Source organism: Ursus arctos, unplaced genomic scaffold (genome assembly GCF_023065955.2).
Source record: "Ursus arctos isolate Adak ecotype North America unplaced genomic scaffold, UrsArc2.0 scaffold_8, whole genome shotgun sequence".
Taxonomy (NCBI): Eukaryota; Metazoa; Chordata; class Mammalia; order Carnivora; family Ursidae; genus Ursus; species Ursus arctos.
Window position 1 is genome coordinate 7,234,391 of NW_026623100.1, and position 23,348 is coordinate 7,257,738.

Consider the following 23,348-nt stretch of genomic DNA (forward strand, 5'->3'; position numbering starts at 1 on the left):
TAAAAAAATACAGAGACGTGGGTACGAGAAAGTACAAAAGGACTTCGTTATCAGAAGGTATTCTAGAATGAAGGAAGGCGGAATTTGAGTGAGCTGTCCGCCTTCCTCTGAGGGATCACCACGCTGCGAGCCAACTGATGGTCATGACCTGTGAAGGCCCCCACATTCTCCTAACTTCAGAGCTACAATGACCCTAAATGCACCCTGCCCCCAACCACGAATGGAGCCCTCTGTACTCTGAGAGGATTTCTGTTATTTTAGGAAACTCCTCCTACTGTGAGCACACAGACAGAAGAACACACGCCTAAGGGCTCTCTGAGTGAAGACCTAACCGGGTAATCATGAACACATTTCTTCTCAAGAAAAAGACCTGTCTCTTACACACACACAACATGCCTATTTGTGTGCCCCTGTTACAAGAAAACAGAGACCTGCCAGGTCAGGAACAGTGCATCCGGCCACAATGTCACCGGCCCCAGAATGAGCGGGTGCGTCTTTCAGATTTATGCGAGGGAGGAATGCATAATTCACGTGGTTCCCAAAAGAAAGAGTGCCTTATTAAATAAGCTAATAAAACTCAGCAACTGCAAACACGTGGCAAGGCCTTTGACTAGCGGAGGGCTTGTATAATAACAGTCCACCTCTATGGCAGTCCATAAAGGCAGTCCACCCCTGCTCTGTGCCAGGTACTATGCAAGCACCCTGTGTGGATTAGGTCACTTCACCTCATTACAAAGCTCTGAAGCAAGTTCTGTTAGCATTCCCATTTTACAGATGAGAGAACAAAGGCAGACAGAGGCCCACTTATTCAAGATGACACTGCTAATAAGCGGTGTTGCCAGGAGTTTTACTCAAGCCGTGTGACTCAAAGCCAGCACTGCTGAGGATGGAACCCTTGCTCCGTCCAAGCTCTCAGTGAGCCCGGTCACCTCGGATGGGGAAGAAGCCTTACCCCTCTGCCCAGCTCTTGCTCATCCTTTCTCAAGCACAAGCCTGTTTGTATTGGCCTCCAATGGCTGCGGTAAGAAATTGGCCAGAACGCAGTGACAACAACACAGATTCATCGTCTTATGCTTCCAGAGGTCAGCAGTCTAAAACCACTTTCGCTGGGCTAAAATCCAGGGCTGATAGGGCTGTGTGCCTTCTGGACGTCCTAGGGGGGATTGTTCCTCACTTTTTTCTAGTCTAGAGGCTGCTCACATGTCTCGGCTCATGAGCCTGTCACGCCAACCTCTGCCTCCTTGGCCATGTCTCTTTCTGATGGCTGACCTCCTCCTACTGTCCTCTCCTCAGAGTCCGTGTGATTTTATCCGGTGTCATCTCCCCATCTCAAGACTCTAACTTAATCGCACCTGCAACATCCCTTCTGCCATGTAAGGCAATATATTTGCAAGGAGGGTCTGTGGAGGAGAATCTTTGGGGGCCGGTATGCAGTGGATCGCGCCATTGCTGGCATTCACCTCCCTGGCATGGTGGCCACGACCAAGTGCATGTCTCCAGGTGATCGTGGCCAGAGCTGCTCAAGTGAGCTTGGCCACAGAAGCTAAGAGACACTCTGCCCCGCTGACTCGAGTCACAGGCTAGAACCTCCCCCAGCAGGTGAGAGAGACTGAGGAGAAGGGAATGGCAAGTGGCCTCTGAGTAAGCCCACGTAGGGCATCTTGCCAGCCCCCACTGCAAAAAAACCATTCGTTAACTACAGCTCTGAACTTCTTCATCTTTCATATTTTGGTTTAATTTTTCTTTAACCAGACTTCAAAAAGTAAGATTTGCCTGATACAAAGTAATGGAGGCCAAAGCCTGATTAAACTGATTATGAATCTAAAGCATGATATATTTTATTTAAAAAAAAGTATATACACGGCAACACAAACTAACGAGCCTTTCTTAAATGTGATCAAGCTAAAACTTTATAACAAAAACAAATTATAATGGTCATGTTACTTCCTGAAATTCTCTAATGCTATGCAAAAGGTGCCTCCAAATGACTTTATTATGAAGCCTTTAAGCTTAGAGACAAATATAGAGAATAAACACCAAAGTACCCACTCTCCAGCTCTTTCTAATCACTTTTTTTTTTTTTAAATAAAACATCAGCTACAGAGTTGAAATCCCTCCATTTTTCATACTACCCCTATTTCTCTCTCTCCCTCCTGGCACTGGATTTTTTTTTAATCATTCAAGAAGTGATTTTTAAAAGGCTGGAGAAAATTGCGTGTGGGACTCTGATACACATTTCCCTCTGAGATCACATTCCTGTCAGTCACCGGGCAAAATGTAAACCATACAGGTAAAGGGGAACTTTCAGTCCATTATGTGAGTGATTTAATAAAAATTCTATTCCGAAATTATTGAAACACACAGCTTTGGTGTAAAAAAAAATTAATGAATTTTACCTGAATGTCCACAGGATCAATTTCCATTGCTTTGTGCCCTTAATGTGACACCAGCAGTAATGCCCATGTCCACCAGACGCCTCTCTGTCACTTAAAGCTATTTCCCACCAGCACAGTGAGACACTGGAGGGAGAAGAATGGCTCCAGGGGGCACCCCAGGCCTCAGTGTCTGGTGGTGCCCTGTTCAGGAAGCCTAGGCATGTCTATGACATTGGTGCGCTCACGGGCTGGGGACCAATGTTCCAAACATCCCTGTTCTGGTCTGTCACGTACAGCTTAATGCAAAGGCCAGGAGGAGTTTTCATTGCAAAGAGGTTTTTTGTTGTGCTATACTCTTTTTTTTTTTAAGATTTTATTTATTTATTTGACAGAGAGAGAGACAGTCAGCGAGAGAGGGAACACAAGCAGGAGGAGTGGGAGAGGAAGAAGCAGGCTCATAGCGGAGGAGCCTGATGTGGGGCTCGATCCCAGGACCCCGGGATTACGCCCTGAGCCGAAGGCAGACGCTCAACGACTGCACCACCCAGGCGCCCCTTGTTGTGCTGTACTCTGACCTGAAGTCAAAGCCCCTCACTGCAATACAAAACTACCAACTAGGGAGGCAAACGCAATCCAGTCTCCCAGAAGTAGAGAAGAACAGAAACCTTCTCTCCCTTCTGCGCAGACCATCATCTACAGCTGACAGCCTTGGCACCAAAACCTTGCTTCTTCCTCGTTTTCCTAAAAGAAGCACAAGAAACTTATGAGGTGGGAATGGTGTTGGCTGCTGCCTGACTTTCCTCGGCCTCCCCGGGTCGGAAGCGCCTGGCCAGGAGTGCCCCTGGGTACAAGGTCATGTCAAAGCATATCCCAGTGACACAGCACTTACAGGGAAGTGAGAGTTCTTCCTCCATCAGCATGGAGCCCCATAAGGATTTCAGGCCGGAAATCCATGGCTTTTCATTCTGAACATCAATGCGACAGATAATATCCACATCAAAATAATAACCGAAAGAGACTCATTACATTTTAGAAAATTCTAGCTGAATTTTTTTTAAGGTTTATTTACCTGAGAGACAGAGAAGGAGAGAGAGCACATGAGTGGGAGGGGTAAAGGCAGAGGGAGAGAGAATCTGAAGCGGACTCAGCGCTGAGCACAGAGCCCCATGACGGGCTGGATCTCATGAGCCTGAGATCACGACCTGAGCCAAAACCACGAGTCGGGTGCTCGACCAACTGTGCCACCCAGGCGCCCCTCTAGTCGAATGTCTTACTCTACAGATTCTTCAGATATAGAACTATTGGCCTTTAGCATGCAGTATGACCTTACCCTTATTAATCTGTACCACTGAGTCATCCCCTTCTTCCCATGCATGTCCCTCTTTCCTAGTCTCCATATTTGGCTAATAGGATTATGAAGAACAATTTAATATCAACCAATATTTTCTCAGCATCTACTCGGGGTCAAGTTCTGTGCTGGGGTGTAGGATGATAAAAGCGAGTAAAACACGGCTTTCTACTTTCAAGGGTTCAAAGTCTCAGAGAGAAAGGGTCACAAAGATACTATCGTGACAGAACTGTGCAAGTATCAGAAATGGGATTGGGAGCGCAGGGAAGGAAATCACTACCTCTGCCACAGAAGGGGGTCCATTTGAGCCACGTCTCCATGGCGAAGTGAGGAGCTCAGCAAGCAGGAAGAAGCCAAGAAAAAGCAGCAGCCATGTGCAAAGCCTTGAAAGAAAGAAAATAGGTTGGCCTATTTGGGCAATGGGGAATAATTCTGGTAGCCAGAGAAGAGAGGGATGATAACGTTAAGAGACAAGGATGGAAGGAGTTAGGGGCCAGATAATGACAAATGGCACTGTCATACATTATGTTCAGGAGTTTCAACCTTATTCCATAGGCTGGAGGGGAAAAGTGAGAGATTATATCTGTGATCATATAATTAACACCTATTTCCCCAACACAACTGGGAGTTTCATGAGGAAAAAAAAAAATGTCCTCCATGTTTAGCAGAGTGTCCAGCAGGTCATTAACGTGTTTCGAATCAATGACCTCATGGATAAATTGTTCACAGGGACAGCGGTGTGGTGTGGACAGATTCTCTGTTTTAGAAAGACAACTCTGAAGGAAATATGGAGAAAGGATTTGGAGGGACATGAACCTAGAGGCTGGACTCATTTCCTGCAGTGGTCTGTCATTTGGTTTGCAAAATCCATGGTGGCACCTACCTGGGCCATACAACATCCCCAAATGTGTCTCTGTTCTTGACAGGTATTGCTTCCATTCTGTGGGGCCACATGGAGGTAAGGTGTGTATAGAAGTCACTGGTGCTTTCTGCTTTGTTAGTACCTTACCTCACGTTACGTTTGGACATAAACGTATGGCGATTATCACCAACTTAGAGACTGAGAAGCTGAAGCCCTACAATTAGTGGTTTTCACAGTCACCAGCAATTGAGGTTTTCTTCATCACTACCTCATGCTAAATACAGCACACAAGAAATCCGTGCCAGCTAATACTATCTCACCAGAGTCTTCCGGGGGAAGAACAGACTTCGTATTTGACTATTTCTGAAGAGAAAAATTCCACAAAGACTTTTCTCTGTTCTGTAACTCCATCTTAGCAGTCCAGGAAGCCATTCTCCATGGATGTTCAGTTCCTTCTACCAGAATGTATGCTTTGACAGAGCAGGGCTAGCGTTCAGCCATGCTTACTGTGGTTGCCTGCATGTCATGGTACCGAGATGCATGGTCAAACAATACTGGCTGAGATTAGTTTAATGAAGGTCCAGAACCTTTCATTTAGATGGCTGTGATCTGTAGAATCAAAAGGACCAGCATCGATCCTGAAGGCAGGTGGAGACAGCGGATTTGTGCTTGTGAAGATAAAAAATATATATCCTGTCTGGGTGTATGTACACAGGGTGACGCCATGCCTCAGTGAGCTCAGTTTCTAAGTACAAGGGCTTTCATTTTTTTAAGGGGCGGTCAATTCTCTAATTTCCATTCCCAGATTAGGAGACATTTTCTGTAATCTGAACGGCTCAGAATTTGAGTTAAACAGATACGAAGAATGTTGCAAAATTCTTTTGCTCCCATCCTACCTCTTTAGTGTGAACTGAAAAAGTATGGATCCAATTGTAGACAAATACAGTCCAGATAGTAGCTGTATATTCTCAATAAAGACTTTTCCAGATATGAAAGCATACTCCACTAGTCAGTGTCAAACATTAGCAATGTCAAAGGACAATTAAAAAGCTTTCTCTGTATTGATTAAAGGCGGGTCTTGTGGTTACTCAGGGTGAATTGCATGCTCTCAGAGTAAAGTATTCCCTCATGTGAGATAAATTAATTATTCCAGGGCATGAATTTACCATATAATGGATTGCCTCTTCTAGGAAACCTAACAACCAAGAAGAGAGTGAGTTTGACATACGAGAAAACGTGAACAAAATTTGTTTTTATTTTGTTTTGTTTTGTTTTGTTTTGTTTTTTTGAGAGAGAGCGAGAGAGTGCCAGCAGGGTGGAGGCAGGGGCAGAGGGAGAGAGGGAATCTTAAGGAGGCTCCACGTCCAGCACAGAGCCCGATACCGGGCTGGATCTCACAACCCATCCCTGATATCATGACCTGAGCCAAAATCAAGAGTTGGATGCTTAACCGACTGAGCCACCCAGGAGCCTCCAAGATTTGTTTTAAGAGAGGATCCAAGCATAAAAACAGAACCACCTTTCTTAAAATACCAAAAAAAAAAAAAAAAGTAAACTTAAAACTATTATAAATGCCTGATTATTCATAAAGCCTTGTTCATTTCATGGATTTTCCACATCTTTTGGTCTCTTCTCCTTTAGAGGCTTTCAACTCAATTCAACTAATGTTTATAGGTCATTCACTGACACAGAGCAGTCATGATTTTGTGGAGAGAACACAAAATCACAATCCACTGTCAATAGTGTAATGACACACAAAGCATCAAGGGACCCACAGAGTCCACTGACTCGAGTGGAAGAGTGTTGGCAAAGACCTTGTGCTTCTTTTGTAAAAGTATGGCTTTTCTATAACTACTAGAAATCCTTGGAAAAATGCAAATGCCTGGGCCCCATCCCAGACCTATGGAATCAGAACCTCTGTCTGGGGCCTGGGGTTCTGTATATGTAAACAACATTTCTGGGTGATTCCTAAACACCGCCAAGGTCGAGGAAAGCAAGAGGGGTTATAGGCAGAGTTCAGGGGAGCAAGAGTGAATGAGGGAAAAGAGTTGAAACTTGAATCATTTTGTTAACAATTTTATTAAAGTCTGAAAAGAAGGGCCAACATGAGATGTGAGAACTGAATTATACTTTGCCACATATTTTCTCCTTCCCTTCTCCCCATTTCCATTCCTTGGTTCTGGGACCAGGTTCTATCTTCTCTTGCCTGGACACATTCCTTTCCCGGCATGTCTCCACCTAGGCACCTTCACCCTGTTGCCAGTGGCTCTTCCCTCTCCTGCTGCCCAGACAGCGATTCCCCAGTCCCGGGGGCATCCAAAAAGCCTAAGGCCATGACTGCCAGCTGTTCCCCCAGAGTGCTATGGAAACACTATCAGTTTTCTGTGCGATGGCATAAGCAAGCTTTGGAAGCACTCCAATCTTCACTGAGAAACAGATACACAATGGTGTCACCTCTTGGCTCAAAACTTCCTAAGTTCCCGACTGCCTACAGGACAGAACAGGACAAGACCAAGCGTCTACCACCTTTCTCACCAGCCTGCGGTTTGGCACCCTGGGAGCAGCAGAGCTTTTCACCTTCAGCCCTCGGCCACAGGCCCCCCTCGAGGCACAGCGCTCTTCTCTTCATCCCTGAAGCTTCGTCTCAGTCTATCACCAGTCCAACCCTCACTCTACTACAAAGTACTTAACTTTCCTTGATAACTTGTAGTCAACACAGACCGCGAGGCAGGTCTCACTCCAAGTAAATGTAACTTGACTGCCTTTTTCCAGTACTTCTCAGGCTGCGGGGCTGGTCACGTGACATAGTCTGATCCAATCACAGGTCTTCAAATCCCTGAGCCAATCACAATCCTTCCTTTGAAATTTCTTCTTGACCGGAGCTGGCAGAGTGGAACTCACTGTACTCTTTAGGGACAAGAATCACAGAGCTCTAAAGCCCAATCTGTCTGCGACCCTTGTCTGATGTTTCAGAGATGGCTGCGCTAACAGAAGGAAGCCATCGCAGAGAGGAGGCTGAGACACACAGAGAGAGAAAGGGAGCTGGAAAATGCTCCTTTAAACTGGAAGCTCGGGACCAAGAGTAACCTAGTGATGCAATGACATAATCATTTCTACATAAACACAAAGAATAGTTAAGAAACAGTCAAAAGGGCAAAACAAGAGCAAAACCAGTATTATCCAGTTACTGGTTATTATCTAGAACCTCCGTTCTTCAAAGAGATCTCAGGGAAGGGTTTCTTAATTCAGAAGCAAACTGTTAAAGTTTCATGTAATTTATTTATTTATTTATTTATTAAAGATTTTATTTATTTATTTATTTATTTGACAGAGATAGAGACAGCCAGCGAGAGAGGGAACACAAGCAGGGGGAGTGGGAGAGGAAGAAGCAGGCTCATAGCGGAGGAGGCTGATGTGGGGCTCGATCGCATAACGCCGGGATCACGCCCTGAGCCGAAGGCAGACGCTTAACCACTGTGCCACCCAGGCGCCCCTCATGTAATTTAAATTTAGCAGGCAAACACCAAATACGTTCCCTAGAATAAAAGTGCTTGAAAATGACACACTTAAGGAGACACCAAAGCCCTTCGGTAAGGAAGGCCCCAAATTATATCGTTTGATTCATTTGTTCTTAAAAAGAAATCCCTAAAATGCATTTCACAAAATGAAACACTCTTAGAGAGAGAAAAAGAGAGAGACAGAGACAGAGCGGGAGGAGGGGGGAGGGGCAGAGGGAAAGGGAGAAAGTGAATCTTAAGCAGGCTCCCTGCTAGGCACAGAGCCCAACCTGGGGCTCGATCTCACGCCCTGAGATCATGACCTGAGCTGAAATCAAGAGTCGAACACTAAACTGACTGAGCCACCCAGGTGCCCCAAAATGAAACTCTCTTATGGAGGCATTTATTTTGACAGCTCTTTTTAATTTTTATACTGTTTACAGGAACTACTACAAAATATCCTATATGCTATTTCCTGCATTCTTACCATACCTGGAAATACCTAATTACCAACTGTATGACTGAATCACATACCACTCATGTAGTTGAGAATTCATGGACCGTATGAATGATAGTCCCCATTCAGATGATTATGACAATGTTTTTAATGTTCTTTTACTTATAAGAAGATGAGGCACGAAAATATATTATTTTGAACACTGAATAATTTCAGTTTGTGAAAAATATAAACTACCCAACCCCAGAGAATCTGTTTTAGTGGACTTTGCTCATTCCTACACTATGACAACTTTTTCTCAGGGAGAGTCCTGTCCCTCAGCCAGGTTTTAAAGGGTTTAAATCAAAACCCCTGAATGTGGACCTGGGGTAACGTTTTTCCTCTGTTCCCGGTGGCTTCTGCCCCTCCCTTCATTGATTCTTCCCTTGCTTTCCAGACTCCCCTACTCTGAAAGAAATATTCTTTATAAACAGCATGATTAACATGGATGAAGGGAATGCATTTCTGTTCTGATTTTTTCTCCATTTTTCATGCCCTGATTTTTTTCTTTTACTTCACCAGAGGGAAGAAAATGTATTGCAACAAGTCTTCAAATATCCAAATAGCAGAAACCTAATGGTGAGCACTAGAGAACAATGCTCACAGAAATATAATACAAGCCGTATTTGTATTTTTAAACTTCCTACTAGTCATGATTAAAAGTGTAAAAAGAAACTGCCGAGTTTAATTTTCATAATATATTCATTTAACTCAAGAAAGCTAATATATTGTCAGGACAACATAGAATCAATATTAAAATCATTAATGGGAGTTTCTACAGTCTTTTTCTACTAAATCTTAAAAATCTGATGTGTATTGTAAACTTAGAGTGCCTTTCAATTTAGACTAGCCACATTTTAAGTACTCAAAAAACTCCATGTTGATGGTCACCATGCTGGACAGCACCCAGGGAAAAAGTGACAGGCCACTGGTTTTGCTCCTTCTTCAGAAAACCCAAGCAAATGCTAACGTTCATCAACTGAACCTATTTAATTAAACAGTTAAACCATAAAAATAAATACAAGTAATTTCATGAATCACTTACACTACTCTGGACAAGCACTGCACGATCTCACTCCTGTGGGGGATCTAAAAAAACGAAGTCATGGGGCACCCGGGTGGCTCAGTCGGTTAAGTGTCTGCCTTCAGTTTGGGTCATGATCCCAGGGTCCTGGGACTGAGCCTTGCACTGAGCCTTACTCAGTGGGGAACCTGCTTCTCCCTCTCCCTCTGCCTGCCGCTCTCCCTGCTTATGCGCGCTCGCGCTCTCTCAAATAAAAAAAAAAGACCTTTAAAAAAACCCACCAAAGTCATAGGGGCACCTGGGTGGCTCAGTCGATGAAGCGTCCAACTCTTGGTGTTGGCTCATGTCATGATCTCGGGGTCATGAGACTGAGCCCCGTGTCAGGCTCCATGCTCAGTGCAGAGTCTGCTTGTCCCTCTCCCTCTGTTCCTCCCCCTGCTCTTTCTCTCTCTCAAATAAATAAATTAAATTTTTAAAAGAAAAGAAAACAAAGTCATAGAAACAGAAAGTAGACTGGTAGTTATCAGGGGCAGAGAGCAGGGGAGGCTCGTGGAGGGGAGCGGGGGAGGTAAATGGGTAAAGGTGGCCAAGTGTACAAGCTTCCCCTGTAAGATGAATAAATTATGGGATTTAATGTACATTACGGTGACTATAGTCCATAATATGGTATTGCATACTTGAAAGTTGCTAAGAGAATAGATCTTAAAAGTTCTCACCACACACACACACACACACACGGGTCACTACGTGAGGTGATGGATATGTTAACTAATCTAATTATGATAATCATTTTGCAGTATACACATATATTAAGTCACCATGTTGTACAACTTAAACTTACACATATCAATTATGGGGCGCCTGGGTAGCGCAGTCGTTAAGCGTCTGCCTTCGGCTCAGGGCGTGATCCCGACGATCTGGGATCGAGCCCCACATCAGGCTCCTCCGCTGGGAGCCTGCTTCTTTCTCTCCCACTCCCCCTGCTTGTGTTCCCTCTCTCGCTGGCTGTCTCTATCTCTGTCAAATAAATAAATAAAATCTTTAAAAAAAAAAAACTTACACATGTCAATTATAAAGCTAGGGGGTCAAGTTTATAATTTCAAATTCCCTTCCGCCTTTTCTAGTTTTACCTTGCAATTCAGGCAAAGTTGTACAAAAGGAAATAAAAGACATGTGAGTGGTAATAAACAATAATAAGGTTTTAATTTGTTTGTTTTTACTGTTTCCTGAATGTGCCCAGAAAATGAAGGGAGTTATGATTTATTTTCTCATTATTTAACTAATTTCCTGCCTCATTTTACTCTATCCTCCCAAACCCCCACGATTTAGCCTTTGTGTCTGAGGTGGTCGTATGAGATTTTAAAGAGGTCAGTTTGGCCAGCCAGAGTCATAAGTGAAGGAATACACCAAAATCAAAAGTAAAGCTCTGATTTGCCAAGGCAATAGAAGGTATAATGGGCCAATGAAAAGAGCAGAGGTCACAGAACCAGAGATCTAAGGCTACCATCCTGGTCCCCTCTGTCCTCCCCTCCGAACTCTCTACTCTCCCTGCTCTTCTTCATAATCCAAAGGGTTGCCATTGAGGGTCAAGTGGCACCGTGTGTTCGAAGGTGTGTTATAAACATGATGCTGTTTCTGAGGGTAGAGCATGACGGGGTGTGGATTAACATAGCACAACAGCAAAGTACAGGCTGAGCTTCTTCCCACTTCACCTCCACTCCCACTCCACTCTCTCCTTCCCCCAATAAAGGAGCCCCCATTACCAATGCCATGTGCTGCTCTTGAGAAAACAGACCCCGTCACCTGGAGCAATGAAGGATATTAGGACTGAAGGCTCTTCCTCAAAGTGTGCTCACTGAAACCCCAAGCGTTAAAGTCTAAATACTTTTCATTTCAGTAGGTTAGATGGGTAGGTGTGTTTTTTTGGAATGAGGACATGGCAAATGTAACCAAGGATGGATGCTTGTTAACTATGTATAAAGATTTGTATCGTAGGCTTGCTTATTCAGCTGAGAGATGGTTTGTGTAAATTTGAGGTATAGATTAGAGCCCTAGGACAAGAATTAAAAGTTGCTTGGGTTTCTGTTGTTGTTGTTTTAGGCTCATTCACAATCACCCGTGTGTTAAGTGTTGCTATCTGTCATGAACCTGCCAATTTGTACATGGCAAACAGCTGACATCATACAAAAAACTAAGATACACTGGACTGTACCTGATGAATCTGAAATGAGTGCTGAAGAAGGGTGGTGGCCGACATCACCAATGCCTCATTCTTACTGTGCAGCCCATGTCAGGTGGGGACTGCCCTTTAGAGCAGTGCTGATAGCAGTGAGGCATTTTGGAGACTCAGAGGGAAGCCTGTCATAGAGGCCAGAGCTGGCACCTGCCTTAGAAACTGTTAGAAGCTTTGTTAGTTACATTTTGGATCTTTGTAATAATTGATATAGAACAGAGTACCTCTCTGTTCATTTGGCTGATGCTGTTAGAAATAAGATTATACCTTGCTTATTTAGATTAAGTTTCTGTCCATCTCTATGCCCCAGAATGTTAGAATGTTACAGGCTCTAAAGAGCTAGGGGAAAACAGAGCTTAGGCAGGAAGGAGGTGGAAGCACATGTAGGTTGCAATACGCGTGCGTGGAAGCCACACGGCACCGGGACCTGGGCCCATCCCTTAGGGCGTCTCCCACGCATTCTTTACCTGTCCTGCTTCACGACCTCCAGCTGGCCTGCACTGAAGCTAACGACTGACTTTCGAGCGTTGGCTGCAGGATAAGCCAATTCTTATACACCACACACAGTCCTTAAAGGCCATTTCTTCTTTGCATGTGTGCGGGGGAAAGTATGCGTGTTGCAGACGGGAGTGTATTTGAAGTTTGAAGTTCACACTAGAAATAAGATGTGATCTGCTTGCTATCTGTTTAGACAGGCTTTAAGATCAACTGGATTTGCACGGAGGCCAAGCCAGCGAGTGCGTAATAGCCGACAACTTGCGGGCAGACAAGTATTTATCCAGATTGCATTATCCAGATCGATTTGTTAAAGCTCCAGGTCACATTATTACATTAAGAAAAATGTTCAGTAAACATGAGACGGGTCAGGGAAAAAATGAATAAAAGAAGCCTGTCTTACACATACACACATGTAAATATACATATATCTGTACATACATAAGATGCTCTGTATAAGGTTTTATGAATGTCCTGCAATGTCACGTGTTCATTTTTTTTCCGTATTTGGAGAAGACCAGAACATGTGAACATTCTGGCAGTCCAGTGATTTCATTTGACTCTATCCTAAAGATGTGGTCTCCTGAATGCTACCAATGGTGGGCCAATCAAGAGGAATCAGGAGAGAATCTTCAAAATGGCAAACAAAGGCATGTTTTCCTATCTTTCTCAAAGTTTGAAATAGGTGACAATTACAGGGACTTGTCGGTGTTTAATCTCTGAGCCTTTTTCTGAAACTGAGAGTCAGATGCTCAACCCACTGAGTCACCCAGGTGCCCCTCCAAATAGCTTTTAGAAGGCAGAGGAGAAGAAAGCAGATAGAACGCCACCTCGTATTAGTTCCCTTACTTGTTGTCGGTGAAAGTGACATCACACCACAATTCCATCACACAAAACAAACAGCTGCAAGAGGGGCTTTGTCAGTGTCCGAGGTACATCACTTCCAACATCTCTGCAAAGAAACCAAGATGCTGAAATCCTGCCCAGAGCTTTCCCACCTAAAGGACTGACTACATTTGGTACCCAGACCCAACTCTTCCATTCTGGGGAAGGATGTTTCTTTTTAACCAGACTTTCGTGTTAACTTCCTGCTCATCGAGTGATCTCAACCTAGGACAGGCTGCCTCAGAGCCTGCCCAAGACAAAGCTGAGGCACAGAGGGTTGTAGGATCTGAAAGGCAATCGAAGGGGAGGGGAGAGGAAGGAGAGATGGGTAGAAGGAAAGAGGAGAGGGAGACAGGAGGAGAGCCGGCAAAACTCACGCAGGACGGTGTCACGTCACTGCACCGTTCTACGGATACTGAGGGCGGCTCTAACCTTCCTGCTCCCTGGCTGCCTAACCTCAGTGCCTCTTTTCCTTTCTGTGTGGCCGCCCACTTCTCTTAAACAAACAAGGCAAATTACTGAGCATGCTCGGCACGTCATATGCCTTCCCTCCCATTAACCCTAAAATTTGTTTTTAAGTGGCAAAAGAGTGTAATTAGCATGAAGTATGAAAGGAATTCCTAAACTTGGTGCAATTTAAATACGGAAAAAATCACTAGTTCTATAAAAGAAGTGCACATGGGTGTGCAATTTTAATTGCATCATTATAGTGGGTCCTCTAGACCAACATCCCAAGGTAAGGACGGTACTTGCTATGTGGAGCGCACACGGCGCACTTTTCAAAGGGGGAGGGGTCACGCGCATCCATGATGTGCACCATACAGAAGCATCCATCACACGTGGGCGGGTTCTGAATCGCATACAAATCACCACACATTAGGAAACAGGGTCTTACTTCTGAGAACAAACACACTCCAACGTCAACCTGCCCCTGCACTGTCTATCATAGAGCAATGGTGTGCACGGTCATTCCAATTCCAATGTCAACCTGCCCCTGCATTGGCTATCATAGAGTAATGGTGTGCACGGTCATTCCAATGTCAATCTGTCCCCGCATTGGCTATCATAAGGCAATGGTGTGCACGGTCATTCCAACGTCAACCTGCCCCTGCATTGGCTATCATAGGGCAATGGTGTGCACGGTCATTCCAACGTCAACCTGTCTCTGCATTGGCTATCATAGGGCAATGGTGTGCACGGTCATTCCAACGTCAACCTGTCCCTGCATTGGCTATCATAGGGCAATGGTGTGCACGGTCATTCCAACGTCAACCTGTCCCTGCATTGGCTATCATAAGGCAATGGTGTGCATGGTCATTCCAACGTCAACCTGTCCCTGCATTGGCTATCATAAGGTAATGGTGTGCACGGTCATTCCAACGTCAACCTGCCCCTGCATTGGCTATCATAGGACAATGGTGTGCAGGTCATTCCAATGTCAACCTGTCCCTGCATTGGCTATCATTAGGCAATGGTGTGCACGGTCATTCCAACGTCAACCTGTCTCTGCATTGGCTATCATAGGGCAATGGTGTGCACGGTCATTCCAACGTCAATCTGTCCCTGCATTGGCTATCATAGGACAATTGTGTGCACGGTCATTCCAACGTCAATCTGTCCCTGCATTGGCTATCATAAGGTAATGGTGTGCACGGTCATTCCAGAGCCAGAAATGTTTAAACCTCCTATATTATCTTATTTAAGAGCTAATTTATGATTTTAGCACACTCTGTGCAATGACATTAGTCTAAATGTAATAAAGGACCTTTCTGGGCACTAAGCTGTAAAATAAACACTTACTTTGAAGCTGGAAACAGAGGTTATGTTTTTCTTCCACCAACAAACCACGCAGAGAATTACCTGTGCTTTTTGCCAGGAATACGGTGTCCTCTTTGTCCCTTATTTCCTAATTCCCAGAGCAAGGAAACCCATAATCCTGTCTTCACAGGGGATCAGGGCCTTGATGCAGCACCGACTCCCACCTCACGGACATTTCTAAGCAGGACGCACCGACAACCACCACCCCTTCCAGCACTTTAACTATCCCCCCGGATTCTGGATCTTCCCATCCCAGTTCCTGCCCCTGAACACCAGGCCAATCAACAAACATACTGAAACAACTGTGTGGGCGTTCTAGAACTTTTCCTTATGCACGTGGTCGGAAGAGATTCAAGGCTCTTCCCCCAACTGCTGTTAGAATATTGCTGGAACACCAGACACAGAGTCCTACCCCCATCATTCTTGAGAGACCTTGTAACTCGCTGATCACACACTTTCAATGACACTGGTCAAAGAACAGCGAGGAAACTGGAAGTCATACAGATGATATGAATAGCAACCAGGAAGATACAGAACATCTCATTACTGGGTCAAACCGGATTAATATGTTGCTTTATTTAGGTTCCCCGTGAAACAGAAAACCACACAACCTTTAACTCGTGGCTTGCATTATAATGGGTCCCACTCTCCTCGGGGAGAGGCACCGGACCTCCCCCACCACAAGTCTAATCTGCTCCCGATACAAAAGCAGTGACATGAGGTGAAAAACAAATAGTCCTTAATCAAAGCAACACCTGAATCAGGCTGCACGAGAAAACCTCAAGAACCAGACCTATGTTACCACACCACAACATGAAATGTCGCGGGCCCTCACATAGAGCCCAGAACCTATCAACCTGTAAATAAGTGTCTGTCAAAATGAAAACTTATAAAGGCTTTCCGTTACTAAGTATTTCTCACCAGTCCTATACAGGGTGTGACCATAATAAAACAGGCTTGTTTTTGGAAGCTGGGTTACAAGAACATCCGCGCCCAATAAGGAGCCTCCTTCTAAGTGACCTTCAGAAGCTAGGATCAGATCCAAAGCATCCCCCTTCAGCCCATCTGCAGAATGTCTTGAGGACGTCCTTCCAAATCTATTAGTGAATGATATGCTCTAACCGTATATGTAACAAAGAATGTCTTGCTTTAGACATTTCCTGCTTCATAATCATGCTGCTTTATTTAAAAAACTAAGTCAGAATGACATGATGACAGGCCTTACTCATTGCATTTTGCTTTGAATGGCTTAATGCCATTACTTCAAATCAAATCGAGCATACCCAGTGAAGGTTCCCTACCACGAATGTCATTCCAATGAATACCCGTCAGCAGTTCCAGAACTCCGGCTGCACTTTAGGTGAGATGACCTTGCTGGAGTCGGTACAGAGCCTCCCACACGGACTACCCTGAGTGGGCATCGAACTCAGAAAATTCTTGGTGCCTGACAATCGACCCCAACAGTTTACTGTCATATTTCATACGAGACCCCAGAGATGATTCTTTAGTTTTCCATTCTAGCACCAGATCGCTTTAGTATAAATTTGGCTGAATGTCTTCACTTCTTTCAAATGAAGAGTCAGGAAAATCCATTTTTAATTTCTCTGAGAAGAAGTCAAGGAAACCTCTTTTATGAAACTGATGCGACCTTCACATCTTGGCTTAGAATACACAAACCGAATGAAATGTCCTCACATGAAGTGCTTTTAACAAACAGGTGAATACTTACGCCATGATACCTGAGAGGTGAAACATTTCGGCTGTTATGTAGGACAAATAACTGTACAGGAAGACAAAGAGTGGCTCAATCACTCGGATGTTATGCGTGAACCGCGTAGTAAATGCCGCTATAAATCCCAGGAAGATGCCAATGAGCACCCCGCCAATTGCCACAACAAAGAAGTTTGCAATTCCAGCAAACACATCAATGGTCTCGATGGTCTTCATCTGGCAAAAAGACTTGAACAAGTTGTACAGGACCTGTGGGAGAAAGAGAGGGCATGGTCAAGACCCCTTCCAGCGTCCCCGTTTTCACTGCGGCCACAGAAAAATCCACCCGGCCTCCTAACAAAGACATTTCTTCTGGGCCCCCAAGTTGATGACCAGTGGCAATAGCTGTCTTGCTCCCTCTCAGGTTTTAATATGATATTGAATAGCTTTGAACAAAAAGCGACGAGAAACGTGGGGCATCCAGAAAGCTCTTTCTGAAAGCGAGGGAGAGGAGGCTTCACGATTATGATGCCACTTACTCCTGAAACGTTATTTTTAAGATACCATCTAAAAGATAACCTTAAAAGACAGGCCCTGCTTGTGTTACCGACGCTGGGGAAGGAGGAGGTCCCAGAGAGAGCTGGGGCGTGCCGCTGTGACGTCAGTTACTTTGCAAGGCTCTCTGCTGGGGTCGTGCCATGGAAAGGGGCCCCATCAGCACAGGTAACCCACCCGAAGTTATCTTCCTCCCAGGGCACTGAAGCCCTCCCCCTTCCCCCCAGCCCCCCCACACATCTGCTACTACATGAGACCTGAAGGAACTTCCTTAAAGCAAAGAGGCAGCCACCTGTGTTGTGTGTGTGCGTGCGTGTGTGTTGTGTGTATATGTGCTGCAATTTCATACGTATGTTGTCCCTTTTCTAAAGGAATGAGCCCCCACGACTGCTTGGTTTCTGAAACAGCCACACAGTCTTCTCATAATCTTAGTTTAATTAAGCTCCAAAAATGCTCGGCACTCTACGTCTGCTGGGAATCTGCTTGCAAATGGGTTTCTAAGGACCCCTAGGCCCAGTGAGACAGGAAGTGATGGCTGGTTCCCTACCACATTTTTCACAAAGCCAGCAAGGAAACTAGGAGTCCAGCAGGTGCCCTGCTTCTTCTCACTGTGTTATTTACAGCCGGAAGGTCCAGGAAAGCTGGCTGTCAGGACACTGGGATGAAGGCCTTTTACGGTACAGGCCATGCTATGCCCTTATTTGGTTTCTGAGAAGCTAAAACTGAACCCCTTTGTCCATGGTCACACAAAATGTCAGATGTGATACGAGAATCCGGGTTTCCTGACCTTCTGGGTAAATTTTTCAAGGTTCAAGCATGGAGAGTGAGTCAGGTTCTGAGCCTACTAGCCAGCGTGGGATCTGGCGAAAGTCGATTGCTCTCTTGGCCTCCCTGAAGGTCTGTCAGAGCCCACGACCCCTGCTGGTTTTGTGTCATTTTTCCCTCTTTTCTGCTGGATCGTAAATTCCTTGTGGTCAAGGTTCATTCCTTATTATGATGTGTTTTTTCCAAGCTGCCTGGGAGAAGACAATGAAGGTCTGCTGGCTTTGAAGAAAGCAGTGGATTAGGACTGAGAAATGAATGAGCTTTTCTTTTCTCATAATCGTAGGATGACATTCAAGAGCATTTGGTCTTGTATCACCAGGAGATGACTTGAGTAAGAAGGGGGGAAAAAGCAATTCCTTGTCCTGAGGATTTAGATATGTGGAGAGTACCATCATTTGCTAGAAAAGAAACTGAGTTCCAGCAGCAGCCGCTTCCCACTTCCAACCAGAGGCCTGCTGCACGAGGGACTCCGTCAGCAGCCACACGCCGCAGTCGCTTCCGGAGATGGCACCAGAGATGTGCTATATATACTCCTTGTCTCCAAAGAGCCAAGGCCGAAGACGGACGGTCACCTGCTGCCAGAGGAGAGAAGCAGGCCTCCCCGCCAGCCTCTCTGCACAGACAGCCTCCCTCCCCCCAGGCCACTTGGTCACTGCAGTTCTGTCCCTAGACTCCCAGGCTTCTGCCCTCCCTGACTCCCGCCTACACCAGCAAATCTCAGCTCGCCCTTGCCCAAATGTCCCCTACGGCCAACACAAGACTCACTTCCTTTAAATACTGCTCTTCCATTTGTCACTTTCAAATTTAAAATCCTTGACTTTGGAAAGGCTCAATACACCTGGTTTTTGTTGTTGTTGTTGTTGTTGTTGTTGTTGTTGTTGTTGTTGTTTGGGGGGTTTTTTGTTTTGGTTTGGTTTTTGGTTTGTTCATTTTGTTTTTACCGCTTTCCAGCACCCTTCAGTCTGGGAGAGGGTCTCATCGCAGCTCCACAAAACATCGTGTAATTCGCCACTGCCCTTGCTTTCTTTCTTGTGGTTGCTCTTGGCAGGAACCCAGCCCCTAAGCCCAGGGAAACTTTATCCATCTTCCAGGGCCCAGCTGAAGCCGCTGCTCCTCTCAAGAGAATACCTGAACTCCTACAGCCCCTGCACACCACCTTCACCTCTGCTCTCCTGCGACAAAGATGATCCCCCAAACCAGGCAGGCTTCGGGGACAGGCCATCTCCCGCTGGGGGCGCTGCCTCTTGGGTGCCTACCCCATTGCCCCAGCAAAATGAGACAGTGCTCGTGCACACAACCCAGATCTCCTCCTCCTCCTCCCTCAGCTCTTCCCTCCCCACCCCATCGAGCACATTTATGAGCCCACCAAGGCGGCTCAGGCCTGTGTCTCTACGGAGCAACTGACAGACACAGTGTTTTCGGAGGCATTTTCCTGGCAACTCAATCCATCACATCGATCAAAGGGCCATGCTGGTTTCAATATCTTCAGGCTTTGCAGAGGACAAAGCCGAGTCACCGGCACTGCACTTTCAGCGCGCGGGGCAGAAGTTCCAGTTCCATCATCCTACCGCCTTGAATGCCAGGGCAATGTTACAGGGAAATGTCTTAGGTAGAGACGTTGCCTTGACAACCAGAAGGCTTTCCATACCCTCCCACCTGCTTTACACTGAACCTGATACCCAGTGATCAGCACAAGATACAATTCTTTTAGTTACCACTGGCTATAACCCATAGTTAGTTCATTCCTGTTAAGTGCTTTAATTGTATCGCAAGGGAATCTATGTAGAAAAGTGCTTCTGGAGTTATAATTTCTATATGTATATGCATATGTACTATATACGTTGGCTACAATTATGTCTCTAGTTGGTCTGTGCAAAGTTGACCTTGACTTGACAACTGCAGTTTTCAAAGACCGAAATACCAGCGCTGCCTGTATTTTGTAGTGAGCTAATTTGACAATTGAGGGAAGGGGAAAGGAAAAGCACTTTAAAATCACTCTACTCAATATTGTGATTTTTAAAATACTTATATAAGTACCCAGCTAGCCCAGGTGGTAGAGTATGAGACTCCTACAATACTTAGGTATATAAGAATTAGAAATTATCTATTTTGACCTTTGATTTATTTTTTTTTTTTTACTGCTAGATTTCTTTATTTTTTTTATTTTTTTTTTATATAAGGATTTTTTTATTATATTATGTTAGTCACCATACAGTACATCCCCGGTTTCCGATGTTAGGCTCGATGATTCATTAGTTGTGTATAACACCCAGTGCACCATGCAATACGTGCCCTCCTTACTACCCATCACCAGTCTATCCCACTCCCCCACCCCCCTCCCCTCTGAAGCCCTCAGTTTGTTTCTCAGAGTCCATAGTCTCTCATGCTTCATTCCCCCTTCTGATTACCCCCCCTTCTTTATCCCTTTCTTCTCCTACTGATCTTCCTAGTTCTTATGTTCCATAGATGAGAGAAACCATATGATAATTGTCTTTCTCTGCTTGACTTATTTCACTTAGCATTATCTCCTCCAGTGCTGTCCATGTTGTAGCAAATGTTGAGAACTCGTTCTTTCTGATAGCTGAGTAATATTCCATTGTATATGTGGACCACAACTTCTTAATCCAGTCATCTGTTGAAGGGCATCTCGGCTCCTTCCACGATTTAGCTATTGTGGACAATGCTGCTATGAACATTGGGGTGCATATGGCCCTTCTCTTTACTACGTCTGTATCTTTGGGGTAAACACCCAGTAGTGCAATGGCTGGATCATAGGGTAGCTCAATTTTTAACTTTTTAAGGGACCTCCACACTGTTTTCCAGAGTGGCTGTACCAACTTGCATTCCCACCAACAATGTTAGGAGGGATCCCCTTTCTCCACATCCTCTCCAACAATTGTTGTTTCTTGCCTTGTCTATTTTTGCCATTCTAACTGGCGTTGACCTTTGATTTAAAAGGTGCAAGAACTCAGTGATATCATGTAACACAAAGATGCAAACAGTACAGAGTTCTTTATCGGAATAGCTCTGTTCCAGAAAAAATAGTTTTGGGGTCACTTTTTTTTAATATGAAATACAAGAAACACTCATTTTTGCATAAGGAATTTAAAATACATTCTGCTATCTGCAAGAGCAAAAATGAGTACCAAGTGGTTACTGTTTACCTTCCAGCTTCCTGAAGTTAAATTCCAGAGCACAGACATAATGCCTGGACCATAAAGCCCATCCCTAGCCTGGTTCCAAAGAACCAGCTCTCCGTAACCAAGCCTCGTTCTGGCAGATTGAGGAAACCCTTTAAGTGTTCTTGGAAAATGTATTAGATTATTCAATGTTTGCATTATTCATGTGTTCTAGAAATGATGTTGGAAATTACCATACGAACATAAGTCGTTTGCTTCTGGACTACTGTGGAGTGGCAGGACTGATCTGAAAACAGAACCTGAGCAATCTTCGCCTAATAAGGAAAATTTTGAAAATTTTTCCTAAAATATTTATGCTAAGGGAAAGCAAAAAAAATCCCATTTAAAAATCCGACCTTCCCTCCTTTAGCTGTCATTTCTCCAGCTGATTCCAACCTACGGCCGCCTTGGACAATGGCACCGTTGGACCGCAATTTATATAGTTTCAATTTCTTTTCACTGAGACATTTTCACGGTAGGTTTTCTCCCCTTAACTCTGCTACCTCGATACTGAATCTACCACGATTTGGGGACAGAATTAATGGCACTGACCTATAATTTTACTCATCCTCCAGACTACATTTTTAAAGACTCTTTTCTGTTTAGTCTTCACCCTTCTAGTTGCAACTCCTGGTGACTCATCATTTTCCCTGCAAGCGGCAGGGTCCATACTTTTCATGCCTTCCCTTACCCTGTGAGTTCCTTAAACCTCTCCTAGAGATAAGACTAGACCTCAAAGAATCTTCCATGAAACCTCTCTACCTCTGTACTCTGAGGGTACCTGACAAGGAGGCAAAATGATCATTTTTTTACAACGTTGATCTAATTACTCCTAACACCCGATCCGTTCAGCCCACTGTTCAGCCGATTCAGTGACTATAATACCTGGTGGGTTATTCTTCAGCTTCAGGTAGGCAAAGCTCCTGGGCATGCCCCGCTATCTTATGGCTGTGGCTTTGAGGGTCCACGGGCTTTGAGCCCAGGGTATCTAAACTGCAGAAGGCTCGTTCACAGGAAACCATTACAGTCCCTCTGACCTAGAGGCTTCGGCCTTGCAACAAGGGATTCCACGTCTAAAGAGCCGCCATGCCCTTTCTCCGTCCTTGCCCTCCTTCCTGTATTGGAATGGTGCCCTCGATCTGGCCCACTGCCCTCTCTGGGTCAGGCCTCCCTCTCTGTCCACAAAATCCTATTTGACGGCTTGGTGCCTCTTGACAGGACGCACCGGATGTGACCCTGGAAAGCCTGGGGACTTACACCATTTGAATGGTGGTTTAGCCAGACTGTTTCCTCAGATCTGGTTCCTGACAAACTCAAAGAATGGACAGTGAGGTGTCTGAGTGAGAAATTTTTTAAGAGAAGAGAAAGCAGTGTAAAAGCATGGCATATCACTCGGAAACCGAGCTGGCTTTGCTAGACTGCCCTAGAAGGAGCGCGGCGGGGTGACCGTTACTATTTCTTTATAAAGTCTCCTATGCGTGACGGAGATCCAAGAAATCCCCGCTAAAATGTCCGCGATCCACTTCAACAAGGGTAACGTGTGTCTATCAAACATAAGTCACAGTGAAAACCTTGAAGCCTCTGGGAATTAGAATAAATTATACAATGTCTTCATTGCTGTGGTACTTTCCCAGTTAAAATTTAATACCGGTAAGTTAACGACTAATCAGTGTTAATGAATAATGGAATAAATGAAGTGTATTTTGTTACTTGAGTGAGGTACCTTACCTGCCTCGAAACAGCTATCTTAGCAGCTATTCTAAAAATAGGGATTTCCTTATCGATAAATTACTTTCTACCCAATCACATCCACATGGAGCTAAGGGACATCCTTCAAGATGATATTTTATTCCGTTCATAAGCTAATGGAGAGTGATGTTGCTTTCTATGCTGACTTTTAAATGAACAAAGAATAATATTTTAATGAGAGGAACTAATGAAGGGGGGTAAAATAAATTAAAAGCAGTTGATTTTTGGGGGCGCCTGGGTGGCTCAGTTGTTAAGCGGCTGCCTTTGGCTCAGGGCATGATCCCAGAGTCCTGGGAT

General features: G+C 44.9%; 1 protein-coding gene across 1 annotated transcript in view; it reads right to left on the bottom strand.

Annotated features, from left to right (window-relative positions):
* SLC9A2 (solute carrier family 9 member A2) overlaps positions 1 to 23,348 on the bottom strand; it is a 99,893-nt gene that overhangs the window by 40,845 nt on the left and 35,700 nt on the right. The window contains exon 3 of the mRNA XM_026488562.4: positions 16,763 to 17,013. Coding sequence (XP_026344347.1) covers positions 16,763 to 17,013 — 251 coding nt within the window. The remainder of the gene's footprint in view (positions 1 to 16,762; positions 17,014 to 23,348) is intronic.